Raw genomic sequence first — 22,198 nt, forward strand, 5'->3', positions numbered from 1 at the left:
CTCTATGACTAAAAGAGACTAAAAAGGCTAGGGTTGTTTTCCTTAGAGCAGAGAAGGCTGAGGGCGGGACATGATTGAGGTATACAAAATTATGAGGGGCATTGATAGGTTAGATAGGAAGAGACTTTTTCCCTTAGCGGAGAGTTCAGTAACCAGGGGGCATAGATTTAAGGTAAGGGGCAGGAGGTTTAGAGGGGATTTGAGGAAAAAATGTTTCACCCAGAGAGTGGTTGGAATCCGGAACACACTGCCTGAAGAGGTGGTAGAGGCAGGAACCCTCACAACATTTAAGAAGTCTTTAGATGAGCACTTGAAACGCCATAGCATACAAGGCTACGGGCCAAGTGCTGGAAAATGGGATTAGAATAGTTCGGTGCATGATGGCCGGCATGGACACAATAGGCCGAAGGGCCTGTTTCTGTGCTGTATACCTCTAAAACTTATATTCTATGCCTCAATTAATAAAGGCAAGTAACTCATATGCCTTCCTAACCACCTTATCTACCTGTGCTGCTGCCTTCAGTGATCTATGGACGTATACCGAGGTCCCTCTGACCTTCTATTCTTCCTAGGGTCCTTCCATCCATTGTATATTCCCTTGCCTTGTTAGTCCTCCCAAAATTCATCACCTCACACTTCTCAGGTTTAAATTCCATTTGCCACTGCTCCGTCCATCTTACCAGCCCATCTATATCGTCCTGTAATCTAAGGCTTTCCTTCTCACTAGTTGCGACACCACCAATTTTCGTGTCAACAGCGAACTTACTGATCATACTTCCCATATTCACGTCTAAATCATTAATGTACACTACAAACAGCAAGGGTCCCAGCACCAATTCCTGTGGTACACCACTGGTCACCGGCTTCCAATCGCAAAATCAACCCTCAACCATCACCCTCTGCCTCCTGCCACTCAGACAATTTTGGATCTAATTTGCCAAATTGCACTGGATCCCGTGGGCTCTTACCTTCTTGACCAATCTCTCATGCAGGACCTTATCAAAAGCCTTACTGAAGTCCATGTAGACTACATCAACTGCTTTACCCTCATCTACACATCGAGTCACCTCCTCGAAAAATTCAATCAAATTTGTTAGACACAATCTTCCCCTGACAAAGCCATGCTGACTATCCCTGATTAATCTCTGCCTCTCCAAGTGGAGAATATCCTGTCCCTCAGAATTTTTAAAATAGTTTCCCTACCACTGACGTTAGACTCACTGGTCTGTAATTACCTGGTTTATCCCTACTACCCTTCTTGAATAATGGTACCACATTTGCTGTCCTCCAGTCCTCTGGCACCTCTTCTGTGGCCAGAGAGGATTTGAAAATTTGTGTCAGAGCCCCTGCAATCTCCTCACTTGCCTCACACAGCAGCCTGGGATACATCTGATGTGGACCTGGGGATTTATCCAACATTAAGCCCGCTAAAACCTTCTCCTTTTCAATGCTAATTTGTTAAAGTATATCACAATCTCCCTCCCTGATCACTGCACCTACATCGTCGTTCTCCAAAGTAAACACAGATGAAAAGTAATCATTTAAAACCTCACCTACGTTCTCCGGCTCCACACGCAGTTTGCCACTTTGGTCCCTAATGGGTCCTACTCTTTCCCTGGTTATCCTTTTGCCCTAAATATACTTATAAAACACCTTAGGATTTTCCTTTATCTTGCCTGCTAGTGCTTTTTCATGCCCCCTCTTCGCTCTCCTAATTACTTTAAGTACCCTCCTACAATTTCTATACTCCTCTCGGGCCTCTGCTGTTTTCACCACTCTAAAACTGCCATAAGCCTCCTTTTTTTTTCCTGCTCCAATCCTCTATATCCCTTGACATCCAGGGTTCCCTGGACTTGTTGGTCCTTCCCTTCACCTTTACGGGAACATGTTGGCCCTGAACTCTCACTATTTCCTTTTTGAATGACTCCCACTGGTCTGATGTAGACTTTCCTGCAAGTAGCTGCTCCCAGTCCACTTTGGCCAGAGCCTGTTCTATCATATTGAAATCGGCCTTCCCCCAATTCCATACCTTTATTTCCGATCCATCTTTGTCCTTTTCCATAACTACCTTAAATCTTAGAGTTATGGTCACTATCCCTGAAATGCTCCCCCACTGACACTCTATCACTGGTGCAGCTTCGTTCCCTAAGATTAGGTCCAATACTGCCCCTTCTCTTGTAGGACTTTCTACGTGCTGGCTCAAAAAGCTAACCTCAGTAGTGGGTAAATTATTGGAATCAATTCTGAGAGACAGGATAAACTGTCACTTAGAAAGGCACAGGTTAATCAAGGATAGTCAGCATGGGTTTATTAAGGGAAGATCTTGTTTGACCAACTTGATCGAATTGTTTTGAAGAGGTAACAAGGAAGATAGATGAGGGTAGTGTAGTTGATATGGTCTACATGGATTTTAGCAAGGCTTTTCACAAGATCCCACATGGCAGACTGGTTAAAAAAAATAAAATCCCATGGGATCCAGGGAACTGCAGCAAGGTGGATACAAAATTGGCTCAGTGGCAGGAAACAAAAGGGTAATTGTTGACGGGTGTTTTAGCGACTGGAGGGCTGTTTCCAGTGGCGTTCCACAGGGCTCAGTACTGGGTCCCCTGCTTTTTGTGGTATATATTAACAATTTGGACGTAAATATAGGGGTCATGATCAAGAAGTTTGCAGATGACACAAACATTGGCTCTGTGGTAGATAGCAAGAAGGACAGCTGTAGGAAGATTTTGATGGTCTGGTCAGATGGGCAAAAAGGTGGCAAATGGAGTTCAACTTGGAGAAGTGTGAGTTGATGCATTTGGGGAGGTTAAACAAGGCAAAGGAATACACAATTCATGGGAAAATACTGAGAAGTGTAGAGAAAGTGAGGGACCTTGGAGTGTATGTGCACACATCCCTGAAGGTAGCAGGACAGGCCGATAAGATGGTTAAGGCGGCATATGGAAGCCTTTCCTATATTAGCCGAGGTACAGAATACAACAGCAGGGAGGTTATGCTGGAACTGTATAACCACAACTTGAATACTGTGTGCATTTCTGGTCACTTCATTACAGAAAGGATGTAATTGCACTAGAGAGGGTACAGAGGAGATTTACGAGGATGTTGCCAGGACGGGAAAAATGCAGCTATGAGGAAAGATTGGATTGGCTGGGGTTGTTCTCCTTGAAACAGAGAAGGCTGAGGGGAGATCTGATTGAAATGTACAAAATTTTGAGGGGCCAGGAGTGAGTAGAGGTGAAGTGTTTATTCACCTTAGTACAGAGGTCAGTGACCAGGGGGCATAGATTTAAAGTGATTGGTAGAAACATTAGCAGGGAGATGAGGAAAAACTTTTTCAACCAGAGGGTGGTGGGGGTCTGGAACTCACTGCCTGAAAGGATGGTTGAGGCAGAAACCCTCAACTCATTCAAAAGGAGTCTGGATATGCACCTCTAGTGCTGTAATCTGCAGGGCTACGGACCAAATGCTGGAAGGTGGGATTAGAACGGGTGGATCGTATTTTGGCCAGCACAGACACGACGGGCAAATTGGTCTCTTTCTGTGCCGTAAACTTTCTATGATTCTTTGAAAATCCAAATGTAATACAAATTTGATCTGCAGCAAACTGGGTCTTAATCGTTCAGCAAACTACAGCTCGGCTTTTTCTCAAATGCATATATAATAAAGCAGGAAAAAATTCCTGCGGATTATAGCACTTTAAAGAACTGGAAATTACCATCCATTGGGTCAGTCCTAAAAATTAAACTTCTTATTCTCCTTTACTGCCAACGCCCTAGTGCCAAAAATTCTCTATTTCTACTATCCCCTGGGTAGTCTGTTGTACACGTATGCCACCCTCAGTGTAAAGAATTTATATATTAACTGTGAATTTCTTTTAAAATTCCATCCTAAGAATGCCTAAATTTGTTGCACTGGTCTTGAAGTCTCACCTGTGCTCCTAACTCCTTCATATAAGGCTCCAGTTCCATAAAGTGGTCATATCCTTGATGAAAGAACGTAAGATGGGCATACATAAAGGACAACATCTGGAAGTGAAATGAAGAAAGAAAAAACTTAATCACCCACATATTTTTACTTCACCTGTCAAAACAAGTACAACAATTTGGGAAGAAATTGTGCAATCTATGCAATATAATGGCCACTTAAATCTTTATAGTTTTAAATATCTTTAATCAAAGTGAATGATTGTGGTCTTAAGATTACCAAATTGATATTTTGACAATTACTAAGAAAGATACACTGATATTTAATGAGTAAAGTAACTACAAATGTCTGCAGCATAAATTTTCACGGTCTACTTAAAGCCATGTGCCCACACAAAGGAAACCACTCTGATAATAGTCCAAGCTTTCTGTTCAGCCATTACATTGTGTCAGGGAACTATATTTATTTTCTCCTCTGTTTGAAACAGTGTGCCTTGAAGACTCTGTTTAAAAGTGTACGTTTAAAGATAGAGAGAGAAGGGTTAGATTTCTGAGGAACAGCGTGCCAGCTGCACTTACTACCAAGGCGACAGCAAGATTGAGGAGGTCTCGTAGAATAATGTTTCAATTTAACTGTGCGTAAAAACCAGCAAAAAACAGTTTTGAGACACACCAGCGATGCGTGCTTACTGAAGAAAGGAGCTGTCTATTTCTCTTTGCGGAAATTCGACAATGAATTCTACAGGCCATGTTAATTGCCTAAGGAGGAAAAAACCCTTTGAAGACACCAGTTGTATTGCTGAAGGTAGCAAAATTCCTTTTCTTTACTTCCAATCTAAGAGTCTTTGCTTCAAGATTGAATCTCTCTTGACTGATTGTGTTTTCTGGAATCCGCAGTAAAGTTTTGCCAAAAGAACTGCCAATTTAAAAAAAATCCAAGTAGACCTATTGCTGTGCTCATCTTTGAAAGAACTGTGTGACGCCTGCTGAAGCCGCAGTGCTTTGAATGCCTATCTGTTAAAAGACTGTTTCATCAAATCCACCTGGAGACTTCGAATGGCATTTGATTATTTTTATACTAGGATACCTCACCTATCAGGAACGTAACCCACAAAGACTAACAACCCAGTTATTTATTTATTCTTAAGAAACAGCTAATTTTTAAAAAACACTTCTTAAAAAGAAAAACAGCTAACCATTATTTTTTGAGTGTGTGTGTGTGTGAGAGAGAGAGAGAGAGAGAGAGTGGGCGAGTTAGGTTAAAATAAGTTATAAAGGTCTTTAAGACATAGGTTTATTTTAACAGTGTTTAGTTTTTAATGAATAGTTAATTTGTTATCTAAAGATACCTGGTTTGGTCTCTTTTATTCTGGGGGTTACTACAGTGTTTAATTTGGCTGTTTTCCGGTTGGGTGGGAAAAACTTTAATAATATGCTGCGACCTGTGGAGTGATGGGACTGAACTGACAGTGCGTTGCTCCCACCTCGGTCGTAACAACCATCAGAAGGGAGGTGGGCAGACCTAATATTCAATGTTGGAACAGCATAAATGATGGAAATATGGACAGAGGTTGCACTTTCCTCATTATTCTTTAATTTGTGTGTGGGGGTGGGGGGTGGGGGGGATGGGGAGACAGGGACGCAACAGAGCGTATTTCTGGCCTCATCTATCTTGGATCTGTCTGCTGCAAAATCTTCACAACTAGGTCACATATGGACCACGAAGTAACTGATCTTCCACATTTCAGAAAGAATTGTTACAATATTACCTGTGCGCATGTGAAAAAAATACAAAAGTGCATCTTTATAATAGATTACATTTATAACATTCTTTACCAGACCCTTAACCTCCACTTGAAGAGTATTTTCCTGCAAAAGTGTATATTTCTTCATGTAAGGTTTTAAATGCTTATTTTAATAATTCAGAGTTAACTAAATATATTTTGCCACAATGGTTGTAGGTGATTCTGGAACTTTGCTCTGTGCGCTTTACATATCCAATTCTTACTTCACCAAGGTTTAAAACCCAATTATTCAGAATCTGTGAAATGCAGTTTGCCAGTTACAGGAAGCTTGTAAATTCAGGGGCAGGGATATCCAATGCAGTGGCGGCCATTTAATGGGGCCTTTTTTTTTTACATTTAAAAGTCAAATTTTGCATAAATGATGGTTGTGTTTTTGCAGTCTACAAACTTATGGAATAACAGCAAAGTCTGCATTTCTGCGCTGCTGTTAAGTAAAGGAAAGATACTTTGCTTGCATTCCAGGGCATCCTTCCAACAATCAAAAGTCTATAACACTCAAAGACACTGGCACCAAATTTGAAAGATTTCAGAATTAAGTCCAAATAAGATGAGCAACCAATAGTTATGTGGGAAAAATAGGCGTCACACAACAGTGTTTTCTCATACCCTGTTACGTATTGACTGATGTTCACTGGAAAGTACCTTACATATTAAACATTTAAATATCTGTATGTGATGACCACAGTAAGTGTAACCTCTGGCTGCAACCTTCGAATGAAACTGTTTGCATATGGCAATCTTAAAAGGGCTTCACAGGATTTTTTTTTAGACAAAACATGCATGTGCACTAAAACACACGATAGGTTGCTGCACAGCTACTTGAGTGTCACTGCATGCGATCTTGACACGTCCAACACCTTAACAGTTCTCGATTCAAGCACAAGGCAGCACATTACAGAAGGGAGCAAAATACAATTGGAGATGGCGACAGAACATGAAGCTCCAATTATTTTGGAGCAGTTGTGAGAGAAGGTCGAGAGGTAGAGCTGAGTGGTGCCAGAGCACGAGGAATCTGAAGTCACATTATCAGATGATCTCGCTGAGGACCAGTATGAAAATGAGAAATGGGGCTGGTCGTGGGTAGTTCCTTGGGGGATTCCAGAGCTAATGGTGCTGGGGTGGGGAGGGAAGCCACTTCAGAAGATTTGCAGGCTACAAATGAAAGGTAGGAGTACTGTTCGACTCTACTGGACAATGGAGAAGGGAGCTGGAATTTTACTCTCAGATGGGAGCCATCCACCGACCGGAAAGTCGGTGGCGATCCCGCCTCCTACTAGCCTGGGGATCCAGACTGCATTTTACGGTCCCCAGGCTCTTAATTGGTTTGAGGCGGGACTTCCAGCTCAATGAGGGAGGAAGTTCTGCCATTGGAGCTGCTGGCCAATCAGCGGGGCGGCAGCTCTTAGTCCCAGCAGCACCACTGGTAGCGGTGGCCACTGCTGGCATTGCAACCCAACTTCAACAAGGAGAGGAAGGCCAGCCCAGGGAAAAGCTAAGTTATTGGGGCCTCACCAGGGGTAATCGGTCGCGCCCCGGCGAGACAAAAGTGGTCAGAGGGGGTTTGCAAAGGGGATAGAGGGGAATGTAAACGGGGTGGGGGAGTTGCATTACTGGTTAAAGAGAATATCACAGCTGTACTGCGGGAGGACACCTCGGAGGGGTCGTGCAGCGAGGCAATATGGGTGTAGCTCAGGAATAGAAAGGGTGCAGTCACGATGTTGGGGGTTTTCTACAGGCCTCCCAACAGCCAGCGGGAGGTAGAGGAGCAGATATGTAGACAGATTTTGGAAAGATGTAAAGGTAACAGGGTTGTAGTGGTGGGTGATTTTAACTTCCCCTATATTGACTGGGACTCACGCAGTGCTAGGGGCATGGATGGGGCAGAATTTGCAAGGAGCATCCAGGAGGGCTTCTTGAAACAATATGTAGATAGACCAACTAGGGATGGGGCTGTACTGGATCTGTTATTGGGGAATGAGCCCGGCCAGGTGGTCGATGTTTCAGCAGGGGAGCATTTCGGGAACAGTGACTATAATTCCATAAGTTTTAAGTTACTTGTGGATAAGGATAAGAGTAGTCCTCGGGTGAAGGTGCTATATTGGGGGAAGGCTAATTATAACAATATTAGGCAGGAACTGAAGAATTTAGATTGGGGGCGGCTGTTTGAGGGTAAATCAACATCTGACATGTGGGAGTCTTTCAAATGCCAGTTGATTAGAATCCAGGACCAGCATGTTCCTGTGAGGAAGAAGGATAAGTTTGGCAAGTTTCGGGAACCTTGGATAACGCGGGATATTGTGAGCCTAGTCAAAAAGAAAAAGGAAGCATTCATAAGGGCTGGAAGGCGAAGAACAGACAAATCCCTTGAGGAATATAAAAGACAGTAGAAAGGAACTTAAGCAAGGAGTCAGGAGGGCTAAAAGGGGTCATGAAAAGTCATTGGCAAACAGGATTAAGGATAATCCCAAGGCTTTTTATACATATATAAAGAGCAAGAGGGCAACTAGGGAAAGGGTTGGCCCGCTCAAGGACAGCGAAGGAAATCTATGTGTGGAGCCAGAGGAAATGGGCGAGGTACTAAATGAGTACTTTGCATCAGTATTCACCAAAGAGAAGGACTTGGTAGGTGATGAGCCTAGGGAAGGGAGTGTAGATAGTCTCAGTCATCTCATTATCAAAAAGTAGGAGGTGTTGGGTGTCTTGCAAAGCATTAAGGTAGATAAGTCCCCAGGGCCTGATGGGATCTACCCCAGAATACTAAGGGAGGCAAGGGAAGAAATTGCTGGGGCCTTGACAGAAATCTTTGCATCCTCACTGGCTACAGGTGAGGTCCCAGAGGACTGGAGAATAGCCAATGTTGTTCCTTTGTTTAAGAAGGGTAGCAAGGATAATCCAGGAAATTATAGGCCGGTGAGCCTTACATCAGTGGTAGGGAAATTATTAGAGAGGATTCTTTGGGACATGTCACTGAAAGTGGCAACGCTGGTAGATAAGGTAGTGAAGAAGGAATCAAGATGCAGGCCTTCATCGGTCGGGGCATAGAGTATAAAAATTGGCAAGTCATGCTGCAGCTGTACAGAACTTTAGTTAGGCCACACTTAGAATATTGCATGCAATTCTGGTCGCCACACTACCAGAAGGACGTGGAGGCTTTGGAGAGGGTACAGAAGAGGTTTACCAGGTTGTTGCCTGGTCTGGAGGGCATTAGCTATGAGGAGAGGTTGGATAAACACGGATTATTTTCACTGGAACGACGGAGGTGGAGGGGCGACATGATAGATGTTTACAAAGTTATAAGCAGCATGGACAGAGTGGATAGTCATAAGCTTTTTCCCCAGGGTGGAAGAGTCAGTTACTAGGGGACATAGGTTTAAGGTGAGAGGGGCAAAGTTTAGAGGGGATGTGCGAAGCAAGTTCTTTACACAGAGGATGGCGAGTGCCTGGAACTTGCTGCCGGGGGAGGTGGTGGAAGCAGGTACGATAGCAACGTTTAAGAGACATCGTGACAAATACATGAATAGGATGGGAATAGGGATACGGACCCCGGAAGTGCAGAAGGTTTTAGTTTAGGCAGGCATCAAGATCGGCGCAGGCTTGGAGGGCCGAATGGCCTGTTCCTGTGCTGTACTGTTCTTTGTCAATTGGGGGAACGGGGGTGCGTTGGGCATTGGGGACAGCCCTCCGTCGGACACAGGACCCTTCCATGCCGTCAGAAAACCGCCTACTTTTAACAGGCAGCTTTCCTCGAGCCTGGGCCGTCCGCTTGCCCACGGTAAAATTCTCATGATGAGGGGCGGAGGCCCTTAAAGTGGCCGTCAACTGGCCACTTAAGGGCCTTGATTGGCCTGGGGCGGGTGGGCCCTTTTCCACTGCAATCCCGCGTAAAATGGCGGCGGAGGCGGATGTGGGAAGGGCCTCCCCAGCTTCCCACTCCATTTTACGCCCCCCCCCCCTCAACCACCATCCAGCTCTTGGGGGGGTGGGGGGGGGGGGTGGGGTGGCAGGCCGAGGTGTTGGAGGAGGGTCATGTGGTTCTTCATCTCAAAAGCTGCAGTGAGGTACAGAAGGATTAGTGCACCAAACTCTCAGTCACAGAAATCTGCAACTTTGATTAGGACCATTTCAGAGCTGTAACAGTGGCAGAAAACCTATTGCAGAGATCCAGACACGGAGTCGCAGAAAACATGGGCAAGGATCTGGGAGGCAACACATTCACAGACTTCGGAAATAGGGCAAGTTTGGAAATGATTGCAAGGACAGAGGGGTCGAGTGTGTTTTTAATAAGTCTTTTTTAAAGGGTGACGATGGCAGAAAGGGAGCAGGACCGTACCTCAGGAGAGTAACAGTTTACAATGTCAGCTGCTATGGGGCTCAGAAGGGAAGCTGGGAATGGTTCAAAAGAGCAGAAAGTGGGAACCCATGGGCAAGATAAGCTCAAAGAAAACATGAGGTGAGTGAGAAGGGAACCTAGAGATGTGGGTTCAGAGCTAGGGCTGGGACTGGAAGAAGCTTACTTTGGTGGGCAACAGAAACAACTAAATGACTGGTCTCAATCATTGTAATGAACTCCATTCCTTGGACAGGTTAAGGGACCTTGCACTTATTTAAGGATATAATTGGCAGTGAAGAAGCCAAGGGTTATCTTTGCATTACAGGATAATCCTGGAGTAGAGAGAAGACTTGGCAAAAGACAGCAAGGCCCAATAGTGCTTTATGTGGTCCAGCTCGCCCTGACAATGAATAGCTAAACCAGTTGTGCACCAGATACATTCAAGACTGCACTCTGGAACTTTATTAAGCAAAGATACAACCAGGGTGGGACACCATAAGGCTTTTACAGGGGAAAAGGGCATCAATGACAGAGGTGAGGCTAGTTGAGCAGTTCAGTAGGTGCAGAAGCATTGTGGAAAATGAAAGCCTAAAGTCAAGATAGTTGAGACTTTGAAAGTGCATTTGTAAGTGACTTGGGAGACAGTTTTTTCCCCCCAAGGACGAATGCAGAAGAAAATGCGGCTGGAATGGTGAAAAAGGATGTGAGTGGTGTTCATACATGGAAGTGATCAAAGATGGCCTTGTCTTATGATTCAGACAACAGGAATAGACACACAAGATGGCAAGGTCAGTCTGGGAGGGGGAGGGTGGACATGTCTGAGTAGGAAGTTTTTTTTCAAGGAAGGAATTAAGGGAGAAACGGAGGCGAGTTGAGATTGAAATCACAGAGGATGAGCAGTCACTCAGTACAGAGACTGAGGGAAAAAAGTGAGGTTATCTCATTGAGAACTCAGGAAGGGTCTTGGTTGAATGGTAGAGAATATGGAGAGGTGTGGTGCTCAAAGGAAGGGAAGGTACCAAAGGAGTAGGAGTTCAGAGAAAAGTGAGAAATGGTGTGATAAAGGCCATATTGCACTGCAGCAGTTTGGATGAGGCAAGAGATGGAACGTAAAGCAAGTCAGGAAGTACTGGCAGTCAGGAAGGCTACATTAAAAGGCAAAATGTTGTTACTTGTGAGCCAGGTTTTTGTAAAGGCTATGATGTCAATGCAATTATCCACAATGCATGGCAGGAGCTTTGTTCGCAAGCGATATTCAAGAGGAAAATATGCAGAGAGATAGAGAGTGGTGGTGATTCGCTGTGAAAAGTCCAAGGGGTGCGCGTTGAGCAGAAAGGAGATCAGTAAGGTCAATAAATTACTGCAGGGCTGGTGCAGGAGCTAAGGGGCTCAAGTTATTAGCGTGACTTGTCGAAGACGGGAAGGCCAAATCAAAATAATGGATTTCACCTGAACCAAATCACCATCAAGTTTGTTGCAACAGGAGTAAATAGAGCAATGGAGGCAGATTTGAATTTATCTGGCAGTAACATTTTAGAACAGTCTGTAATATATTACAGAGAACACAGACTATTCCATAGAATCAAACATGGTTTAGGAATATGCAAGTCCTTAAAAAAAAAAACTTTTTTAAAAACTGCTACAGTTTCCGTAATACAACTTTAATATTGAGATTGTTGCACTGAAAGTATACTTAAACAAGATTTTAAAAAATGTAAGGACATTGCCATCTTACAAAGCATCTGACAAATGATTAAAATTCCACTCCAGACATTAGTCTCAATGTTGTATCAGAACTATTACTTACAAGACATAAATTTAGAACATGGCTCCTTTAACAGGTCAGAGTTCAAGTTTAAAAACTTTTTTTTTAACATGATCAAGTCTTTGACAGCAACTGTGTCAATTCAAATCAAACAAGTCGTTCTGAGCTTAAATTTATCATGGCTACAATGACATGCATATTAAATAATCAGTACTTAAAAGTGAAAATGGCATTCAATGAGTCTATCTAAAGAGGTTTAAAAATATTGAAAATGTAATCACCAGCCAAACCACTTTTAAGAGAACAAGAGCTTACCGATTTTAAAATCTCAGATCTTCTCTTCGATTGAAGGACATTGATCTGATAAGAAACAAAAATATGCTGGCATAAATGTTGTATTAAAATTTTATGGATTAGTAATTTAAACCATCTTGGTTGGCATAGAGCTAGTAACAAAGCAGCCCAAGCATGAAAACATATTCAAACTACTGGCTCAAACTGCTTTACTTAAATTTAAAGTACTTGAATGCCAAGTTAAAAAAACTTTCCCAATTTGAGACTAAACTAACCAAATGTAATCTACGTCATTATTTCAGTCAAAGTGTGAAATTCATCCCAGCTTGTATTGTAATTGTTGTTGACTGATACAATTTTGGGGTGAATTTCATGGTTTTTCTCCCCCTATAGTTTCAAGTCATCTTTAATGTTAGGTTAATATGTAATTGTTCCTTTATAAATCTCACTCACTTATGTCACAGCTATGAATCAATTCAGATTCTGTAATACTTTCAATGTGATATTTACACTCAGATATTACAAATACAGCTAAGTATTTGGAAGCACAAACACACACTGATGACAAGTTGGTTCCAGCAACAAAAAGGTACAAAAACATAATCCTGGTTTAAAGACAATCCAGAATGCCCACTTACATCTTTTCTCCTCTTTGCCTTTCAAGCAACTAACAGTGCCTCATGATATTGCTGTTCTGATTGTAAAAACAAGTTGAGGAAAGTGAAGAAGCGCAAAGTATCAATCCGTTTTGGTGCTCACACTTTTTGTTTAAAATTTTTTTTAAATCCACCCCTAATTCTTCATAACCAAAGTAGGGCATTAAGGTATCAATACTCACCGTCAACATTGTCAGATTATGGCCTGCTTAAATTCATTGGACTGAATGCAAACCACATATAATAATGTGTGCTACTGGATAAAGCACCTGAACTGAAAGGAGGATCAAGCCAAGAAACGTATGACCTATTCTAGCTTTTTACCCCCACAGAAGCACAGATACTCGCATTAAATACAAACCTAACAACTGCGTCCAACAAAGAAGTTCAAATAACGTAAAACCTTTTACTGGAAACAGAATTGGCAGTACTTGAACTCCCCAATGACTGGAGAAAATCCTTCACACTGCTATCATAATGGATAGGGACAAGTTATTATAAATCCAACTCCTTTTTACATATGCATAAGAACATGACTGAATTCAGTAAAATCTATATATTATATATTTATTTAGTAGGATAATACACAGAGAACAAGGCTGAACATAGACGGTTCATAGGTGAAGTGAAAAAGCAAATAAGAGAAGCAAAGCGAGAGTATGAAAAAAGACTGGCAGCTAACATAAAAGGGAATCCCAAAGTCTTCTAAGCATATAAATAGTAAAAAGGTGGTAAAAGGAGGAGTGGAGCGGATGAGGGACCAAAAAGGAGTTCTATGCATGGAGGCATAGCTGAGGTATGAAATAAATATTTTGCATCTGTCTTTACCAAGTGTTACGACCGAGGTGGGAAGAGTGCACTGTCTTTTTTAGTTCCACTCCTCCACAGGTCACAACATACATTTAAATGTTTACCCAGTTATTGATGCGGTCAATCATATGCTCTACTCTTTATCCCAGAATAAACTACACCAGCCAGGGCCGGAATTTTACTCTCGTCGGGTAGGTGTCGTCCACGGACTCAGAAGTCGGTGGCGATCCGGCCTCCACCAGGCCTGGGGATCCACACTGCATTTTACGGTCCCCTGCCCCTTAATTGGGCTGAGGCAAGGCTTCCACCTCATTGAAACAGGAAGTCCAGCCTAATGGAGCTGCCGGCCAATCAGCGGGCCGGCAGCTGCACCAGGAGTGGCGGCCACTGTTGGGACTGCAACCCAGCGTCAAGATGAAGATGAAGGACATCCCCGGAAAAGGTGAGTTTTTGGGGCTTGCCGGGGTGATGTCAGGTCCTGGTGAAGCAAGTGGGGGCACGTTGGGGGTGGTTCGGTCATCGGGGGCTGCCCTCCGTCAGGCACATGGTGCCCGATCAGGAAGGCCCTCCCCCAGGCCATCAGAAGGCCACCTACTTTTTACAGGCGGCTTTTCTCAGGCTGTATTATGGTCACTATCTCCAAAATGGTCACCCACTGTTACTACCTCCACTTGCCCAGCTTCATTACTGAAAACTAAATCTAGAATTGCACCTCCTCTCGTCGGGCTTGTTACATGCTGGCTAAAAAAGTTCTCTTGAATGCCGTTCAAGAATTTTGTCCCCTCTGTGCTCTTCACACTGTTTGTATTCCAGTTGATATTGAGGTAGTTGAAATCCCCCACTATTATTTCCCTATAGCTTTTGCACTCAAATTTGCCTGCATATTTGTTCTTCTACCTCCCTCTCACTATTTTGGGGTCAATAGTACACTCCTAGTAGTGTGGCTGCCCCTTTTTTATTTCTGAGCTCCACCCATATGGCCTCATTTGATGATTCATTTAGCATACCATCCCTCCTCAAAGCTGTTATTGATTCCTTAACTAATAATGCTACACCCCTCCTTTTTTATCTCCCTCTCTATCCCGCATGAAAACTCAATATCCAGGAATGTTGAGTTGCCATTCGCCCCTCCTTAAGCCAAGTCTCCGTTATAGCAACGATATCATATTGCCATGTGTCTATCTGTGCCCTCAGCTAATCAGCTTTATTTACTATACTCCTTGCATTTAAATAAATACCCTTTAACACTGCCAAATTCCTGTGCTGCACATTTTTAAATCTTTGTTTCTTCTGTCTTTCAGAGTCACTCGCTTATTTTCTGCCTCCTGTTCCCTACCCTGAAATTGTCCTATCTAAGACTGTGTTCAGGTTCCCATCCCCCTGCCAAGCTCGTTTATACCATCCCCAACAGCATTAAGTAAACCTTCCTGCAAGGATATTTGTCCCAGTCCTGTTCGGGTGCAGACTGTCTGGCTTGTACAGGTCCCACCTTCCCCAGAACCGGTCCCAATGCCCCAGAAATCTGAAGCCCTCCCTCCTGCACCATCTCTCCAGCCACGCATTCATCTGGTGTATTTTCCTATTTGTATACTCACTAGCACGTGGCCTTGGGAGTAATCCGGAGATTACTACCTTAGAGGTTCTGCTTGCTAATCTCGTTCCTAACTCCCTAAACTCAGCCTGCAGAGCCTCATCCCTCTTTCTTCCTATATCGTTGGTACCAATGTGGACCACGACCTCTGGCTGTGCACCTTCGCCCTCCAGAATGCCCTGTAGCGCTTGGTGATATCCATGACTGTTGCACCAGGGAGGCAACATACCATCCTGGAATCACATCTGCAACCACAGAAACGCCCATCTGTTCCCCTAACTATAGAATCCCCCATCACTATTGTTCTCTTGTCCTTTCTCCTCCCTCCCTGCACAGTTGAGCCACCCATGGTGCTCTGGTCATGACTCTCACTGCTCTCTCCAGAGGAACCCTCTCTCCCATTGGTACTCAGAACTGAATACTGGTGAGAAAGTGGGATGCCCTCTGGGGACTCCTGCACTACCTGCCTTGACCTTCTTGTCTGTCTGGCAGCCACCCAGTCCCTTCTCTGCCTGTGCGCTCTTAAGCTCCGGGGTGACTACCTCCTGAAACGTGCTATCCACGTAGGTCTCTGCCTTGCGGATGAGCCACAGTATCTCCAGCCGCCGCTCGAGTTCCGAAACCCGGAGCTCAAGCTTCTGCAGCCGGTGCCACTTCTTGCAGATGTGTTCGTCAAGGACACATGGTGCGTCCACAACTTCCCACGAGCCACAGGAGGCACATTCCACTTGGCCAAGCTGCCTTGTCATTACTTAGCTTTACAAACTAACTATTGCTAATGTAATAAGTGGAATAACTTACCAATTACTTGCCAATCAGCTCTTCCCCTGTACCAGGGAGGTTGAAAAGGCAGAAAAGAAAGACTGCAAAGAGCACCTCTTTCCCAAGTCAGTAAAATCTCTCACACACAACTCACAACCTGACTCTGTCCAAACAGCACTATTCATAGAAACAGAGAAAATAGGAGCAGCAGTAGGCCATTCAGCCCTTCAAGCCTGCTCTGCCATTCATCATGATCATGGCTGAACATCCAAATCAATAGCCTGTTCCTGCTTTCGCCCCATACTCTTTGATCCCTTTCGACCCAAGAACTATATCTAACTCCTTCTTGAAAACATACTATGTTTTGGCCTCAACTGCTTTCTGTGGTAGCGAATTCCACAGGCTCACCACTCTCTGGGTGAAGAAATTTCTCATCTCAGTCCTGAAAGGTTTACCCTGTATCCTTAGACTATGACCCCTGGTTCTGGACTCCCCCACCATTGGGAACATCCTTCCTGCATCTACCCTGTCAAGTCCTGTTAGAATTTTATAGGTTTCTATGAGATCCCCCCTCACCCTTCTGAACTCCAGCGAGTATAATCCTAACCGACTCAATCTCTCCTCATACATCAGTCCCGCCATCCCAGGAATCAGTCTGGTAAACCTTCGCTGCACTCCCTCTATAGCAAGAACATCCTTCCTCAGATAAGGAGACCAAAACTGCACACAATATTCCTGGTGTGGCCCTGTATAATTGCAGCAAGTCATCCCTGCTCCTGTACTCGAATCCTCTCGCTATGAAGGCCAACATACCACTTGCCTTTTTTACCGCCTGTTACACCTGCATGCTTACCTTCAGCAACTGGTGTACGAGAACAACCAGGTCTCGCTGCATATTCCCCCCTCTCAGTTTATACGCTGCATATTCCCCTCTCTCAGTTTATAAAGTAATAGTAATTCAAAGGTAAGAACAGCTGTTACTGACCAACCAATCAGCTTACAGATTTTCTGTGATATCACTAAGTTTTTCTTCCCATTTGAAACCCAGTGTGCACTGACACAGCTAGAAAGCCTGCTGACTGCTGCTGCTCCAGTCTGAGGTAGGTGAGGGCCTTGAGTCACGCTTTTTATTTCCTCAGGTCCCGCTCCGGATCCGCCTCCTCCCAGGTCCACCGCCGACTGCCGCCGCTCCGGTCTGAGGCAGGTGAGGGCCTTGAACCCCGCTCTTTATTTCTCCAGGTCCCGCTCCGGATCCGCCTCCTCCCAGGTCCGCTGCCAACTGCTGCTGCTCCAGTCTGACAGACAGACCTTGATGCACAGACACAACTTCAAAATTTGCAGATGATAGGAAACTTGGAAGCATTGTGAGGAAGATAGTGTGGAACTTCAAAAAGGACATAAACAAGCTGATGGAATGGGCGGACAGGTGACAGATGAAGTTCCATGCGGAGAAGTGTAAGTGATTCATTTTGGTAGGAGGAAATTGGAGAGGCAATATAAAACAAAGGTTCCAACTCTAAAGGGGGTGGAGGAGGAGAGGGACCTGGCTGTATATGTGCATAAGTCATTGAAGGTGGCAGGACAGGTTGAGAGCGCAGTTCATAAAACATAGAGTATCCTTGGCTTTATTAATAGGGACAGAGTACTCTAAGAGCAGGGAGGTTATGTTGAACTTGTATAAGACACTAGTTCGGCTTCAGCTGGAATAGCCTCTTTCTGTGCTGTGACAATTCTGCGATTCTGTGATCTATTCTAGGGCAGCTCAAGATTTTTCACTTTCATTTTAGGATTTCTAGTTCTGATGATAAGCCTCTTAAAGTTGGAGAGGAACAACTGTGAAAGGTTAAACAGTAGCTTGGAAACAGCTAATGAGGGCCTGACTTGGCATCAGTAGGTCAAAGGATTAGAAATGTTTATTTTGTTGCCTGTTAGGCTATCTGATTGAGACCTCTTTAGACCCAAAGATGTGCCAGCTAATCTACTACTCCTTTTAAATCATTAACTTATCAATTCAACATTTATTGAGGATGGATTTTTTTTCATGGAAATGGTATTTATTTTTCCAAATGGTTTTACCTTAACTGGAAAATGGATTTGAATTAAGTTCCACCAGCCAATCGCAATCAGCTGCTACCCTTCTTTATTTTGTTCCTTTTACCACAACTTCAGATATTTGATTCTACCACCACTACCTTGTCTTCTGCCTTCCTCATCTGTTGTTGGCACTGATGACCGGTTTCCAACTTCCCCCTCTCGCCCCTCAGACTTGCTTACTTTTATTTTTGAATGGGACTCAGCCAAAGCACTGCCTAGTCCCGTATTACATGTCCTGCTTCCTCCCCCATCTCTGCAGTCAATTAGTTCCTCTTGTTTTTAACAGCACTTATTACATTCTTCTTCTTTGGCCTCCTTGTCTCGAGAGACAATGGGTAAGCGCCTGGAGGTGGTCAGTGGTTTGTGCAGCAGCGCCTGGAGTGGCTATAAAGGCCAATTCTAGAGTGACAGACTCTTTCACAGGTGCTGCAGATAAAATTGGTTGTCGGGGCTGTTACACAGTTTGCTCTCTCCTTGCACTTCTGTCTTTTTGCCTGCCAACTGCTAAGTCTCTTCGACTCGCCACGCTTTAGCCCCGCCTTTATGGTTGCCCGCCAGCTCTGGCGATCGCTGGCAACTGACTCCCACGACTTGTGATCAATGTCACAGGACTTCATGTCACGTTTGCAGACGTCTTTAAAGCAGAGACATGGACGGCCGGTGGGTCTGGTACCAGTGACGAGCTCGCTGTACAATGTGTCCTTGGGGATCCTGCCATCTTCCATGCGGCTCACATGGCCAAGCCATCTCAGGCGCCGCTGGCTTAGTAGGGTGCATATGCTGGGGATGTTGGCCGCCTCGAGGACTTCTGTGTTGGAGATACGGTCCTGCCACCTGATGCCAAGGATTTTCTGGAGGCAGCGAAGATGGAATGAATTGAGACGTCACTCTTGGCTGACGTACATTGTCCAGGCCTCGCTGCCGTAGAGCAAGGTACTGAGGACACAGGCTTGATACACTTGGACTTTTGTGTTCTGTGTCAGTGCGCCATTTTCCCACACTCTCTTGGCCAGTCTGGACATAGCAGAGCAAGCCTTTCCCATGCGCTTGTTTAATTCTGCATCGAGAGACAAGTTACTGGTGATAGTTGAGCCTAGGTAGGAGAACTCTTGAACCACTTCCAGAGTGTGGTCGCTGATAGTGATAGATGGGGCATTTCTGACGTCCTGTCCCATGATGTTCGTTTTCTTGAGGCTGATGGTTGGGCCAAATTCATTGCAGGAAGCTGCAAACCTGTCAATGAGTCTCTGCAGACACTCTTCAGTGTGAGATGTTAATGGAGCATCGTCAGCAAAGAGGAGTTCCCTGATGAGGACTTTCCGTACTTTGGTCTTCGCTTTTAGACGGGCAAGGTTGAACAACCTGCCACCTGATCTTGTGTGGAGGAAAATTCCTTCTTCTGAGAACTTGAATGCATGTGAGAGCAGCAGGGAAAAGAAGATCCCAAACAGTGTAGGTGCGAGAACACAGCCCTGTTTCACGCCACTCAGGATTGGGAATGGGTCTGATGAGGTGCCGCTATGCTGAATTGTGCCTTTCATATTGTCATGGAATGAGGTGATGATACTTAGTAGCTTTGGTGGGCATCCAATCTTTTCTAGTAGTCTGAAGAGACCACCTCTGCTGACGAGGTCAAAGGCTTTGGTGAGATCAATGAAAGCAACATAGAGGGGCATCTGTTGTTCACGGCATCGCCAGCTACTGGAGAAATGCCATGAACAACAGATGCCCCTCTACGTTGCTTTCATTGATCTCACCAAAGCCTTTGACCTCGTCAGCAGAAGTGGTCTCTTCAGACTACTAGAAAAGATTATTACATTGCAATCTATTTATACCAGACTAAGCCATTTTCCCAGATTACTATCAAGCATAAAATAATTGCAAGTTTGTTCTTTCTTCAGTACTGAGATACAGCTGCTCTGGAGTAGGGTTGGGGAAAAGTAGGACATAGTGAAGAAATAGAAAGCAGCACAAGAACTAGGCAAAGGAGAGGGTACAGAAAGATGGGAGTGAGAGGGTCTTGGGAAGGGACAGGGGAGCACACTTCAGGCAAAAATAGGGCAGTAACACTCCATGGATGCTGCTTTCTGTGCCAAAGTGAGCCTGAGGGAAAAGGAGACCATCCCCAAAGAGACCCCCCCACCCAGAGAGTGAGAAAGATCCAATAGAAGAGATTTAAAACTTCTGTGTCCAATATGCCTGTCGGTAGTGTAATCTGTTCTCTGTGTCTGTGCTAATAGGTTGCTTTTCAGTGAATATTAAATTGGAGCCAAAAAATGTGCTGTTCACTACCTCTTAAAAAAAAAAATCCATTTGCAAAATAAATTGGAGGAAGACTTTGGATTCAGTTTCCATTTTCCTTATTTTTGGAGCTACTGTGCTAATTCCCAAATTGGAACTACTCTGCACCCTTCACTGTTGTCGCTCGGTGATGAGATCTGCATTTTTTGGCGGTTATGCTTTGAAGAAGATATGGCAACAAATCAGATCACACAGCAAAAGTACAACAAAGCAGAAGAAATAAATAACAAAAGAAAGGAAGAAATAGTTGGTGGTGAGACAAACAGAATTCAGAGATGTCAAAGATTTAAGGATGAAAAAAAAACAATGTTAGGAAAAACAAATATAGTGCTGAGAAAAGAACAAAACAAAAGCATTAAACAGTAGGAACAAGTTATGAACCTGAATATGAATGCAAGACTACATTTATACTGCTACTTTTGTTCCAATGCAAAGCGATTTCAAATGCACATCGACACAGAAGTGTATAATTAGAGTCAGGTCATGATCTGACTCAGAGAAGCACTTAAGTTGTTGGCCTCCTGCAGTGAATCTATCTCACACCACTTATGCTTGGCAACAAAAGGAATATATCTTCAGTGTAGGACTGTTGTATCGCTCAACATATGGGCAATATGAATATCTACATTTTCTTCCTTTTTACTGGTTAAAACTCTAAAAACGAAAACTGAGTGCACTTACAGCCTACTCAATTATTTTAGAAAACGGTTGCTGCTTCAGAGCAAGATTACAAAGAAAAAAAGTACAAGGCCCTGGACTACCCATACGCAATGTCAAGTAAGATCTGACATATTCCGACAGATATTGGAACAATTCTGATCACTTGACAATCTCGTTTTTATAATTATTGACACTTCAGGGTAAAATTTCCGCAGCTATTCTCTTGATCGTCCACCATTACTGCAGCAGCAAACAGAAAACAGCTGTTTCTCTGCAGTTTGCACCGACTTTCCGCTGAAGTTACAGCAGATGATTGGAAGAAACCCTGCAGAAATTCCAGGCTTTTGCATTCAACTTGATTATACTGTACAATAGGTTCGCTTATTTGATTAAGACTGTTGGTTATTTCATCTAAGTTAACAGTTCTGTGCATTATATATCCATTTTTAATATAAGTTACATGTTTGATTCATCACTTTACTAAACTTTTTCCCCTATTTGTAAACAAAAGTACTTCATGACTAATTATGGAGAATCAAGTAGTAATGATCAATGTTTCTTCTGTTGCACGTTCCACCACCAGATGGCAATAATAAAGCTGCTTTTAAAAGCAACAAACCTCAAGTAATATCACATGCATCGCTGTACCAAATGGAGAAACGTCTCTTGCGAAGCAGAAGTGTTTTGTCAGATTATAAACAGCATACGTAACTATTATAAACTAATACCAGCAGAGAGTTGTTATTCTGTTTTGGTTGTCCATTGCAAGATTAATTAGTGATGGATTATTTTCCTGCTGGTTACCTCTCAACAAATTTCAAGCAACTTTATCTTACTCCCCTCTTCAAATATTTCCACACTACACTCTCAGAAGGCAGGTAAGCAATCTGCTCCTATGTTTCTGCCAATTGAGGTTTAGTAACCAATAATCCCCATGATAGATAATCCCTACAACTGTACACGTTTTACCTGGGAAAAAAATCATTTTGAAATTCATCATTACAATAAAAAGTGCTGCAGCTGGGGTGACGTGCCCAGAGATGTTTTTCACCCCAATATCATAGCCAAAATCAGGAACTTGTTTTGAGGTGCTGCAGATGCTGCCAGACCTGAGTGGTTCCAGCATTTCTCGTTGTTATCTCAGATTTCCAGCATCAGCAGTATTTTGCTTTTAACTTGTTATGAGGACTATGTGACATTTGAC

At 43.8% G+C, this 22,198-nt stretch overlaps 1 protein-coding gene across 3 annotated transcripts in view; it reads right to left on the reverse strand.

The window, feature by feature from the left end:
- Positions 1–22,198, reverse strand: part of LOC137375314 (arf-GAP with coiled-coil, ANK repeat and PH domain-containing protein 2-like) — a 215,155-nt gene that overhangs the window by 102,081 nt on the left and 90,876 nt on the right. For all 3 annotated transcript variants that reach the window (XM_068042287.1, XM_068042286.1, XM_068042288.1), the window contains exons 7-8: positions 12,142–12,186; positions 3,933–4,028 (exon numbers count right to left, since the gene is read on the reverse strand). In XM_068042287.1, coding sequence (XP_067898388.1) covers positions 3,933–4,028; positions 12,142–12,186 — 141 coding nt within the window. The remainder of the gene's footprint in view (positions 1–3,932; positions 4,029–12,141; positions 12,187–22,198) is intronic.

This window comes from Heterodontus francisci, chromosome 11, assembly GCF_036365525.1.
Source record: "Heterodontus francisci isolate sHetFra1 chromosome 11, sHetFra1.hap1, whole genome shotgun sequence".
Lineage (NCBI taxonomy): Eukaryota > Metazoa > Chordata > Chondrichthyes > Heterodontiformes > Heterodontidae > Heterodontus > Heterodontus francisci.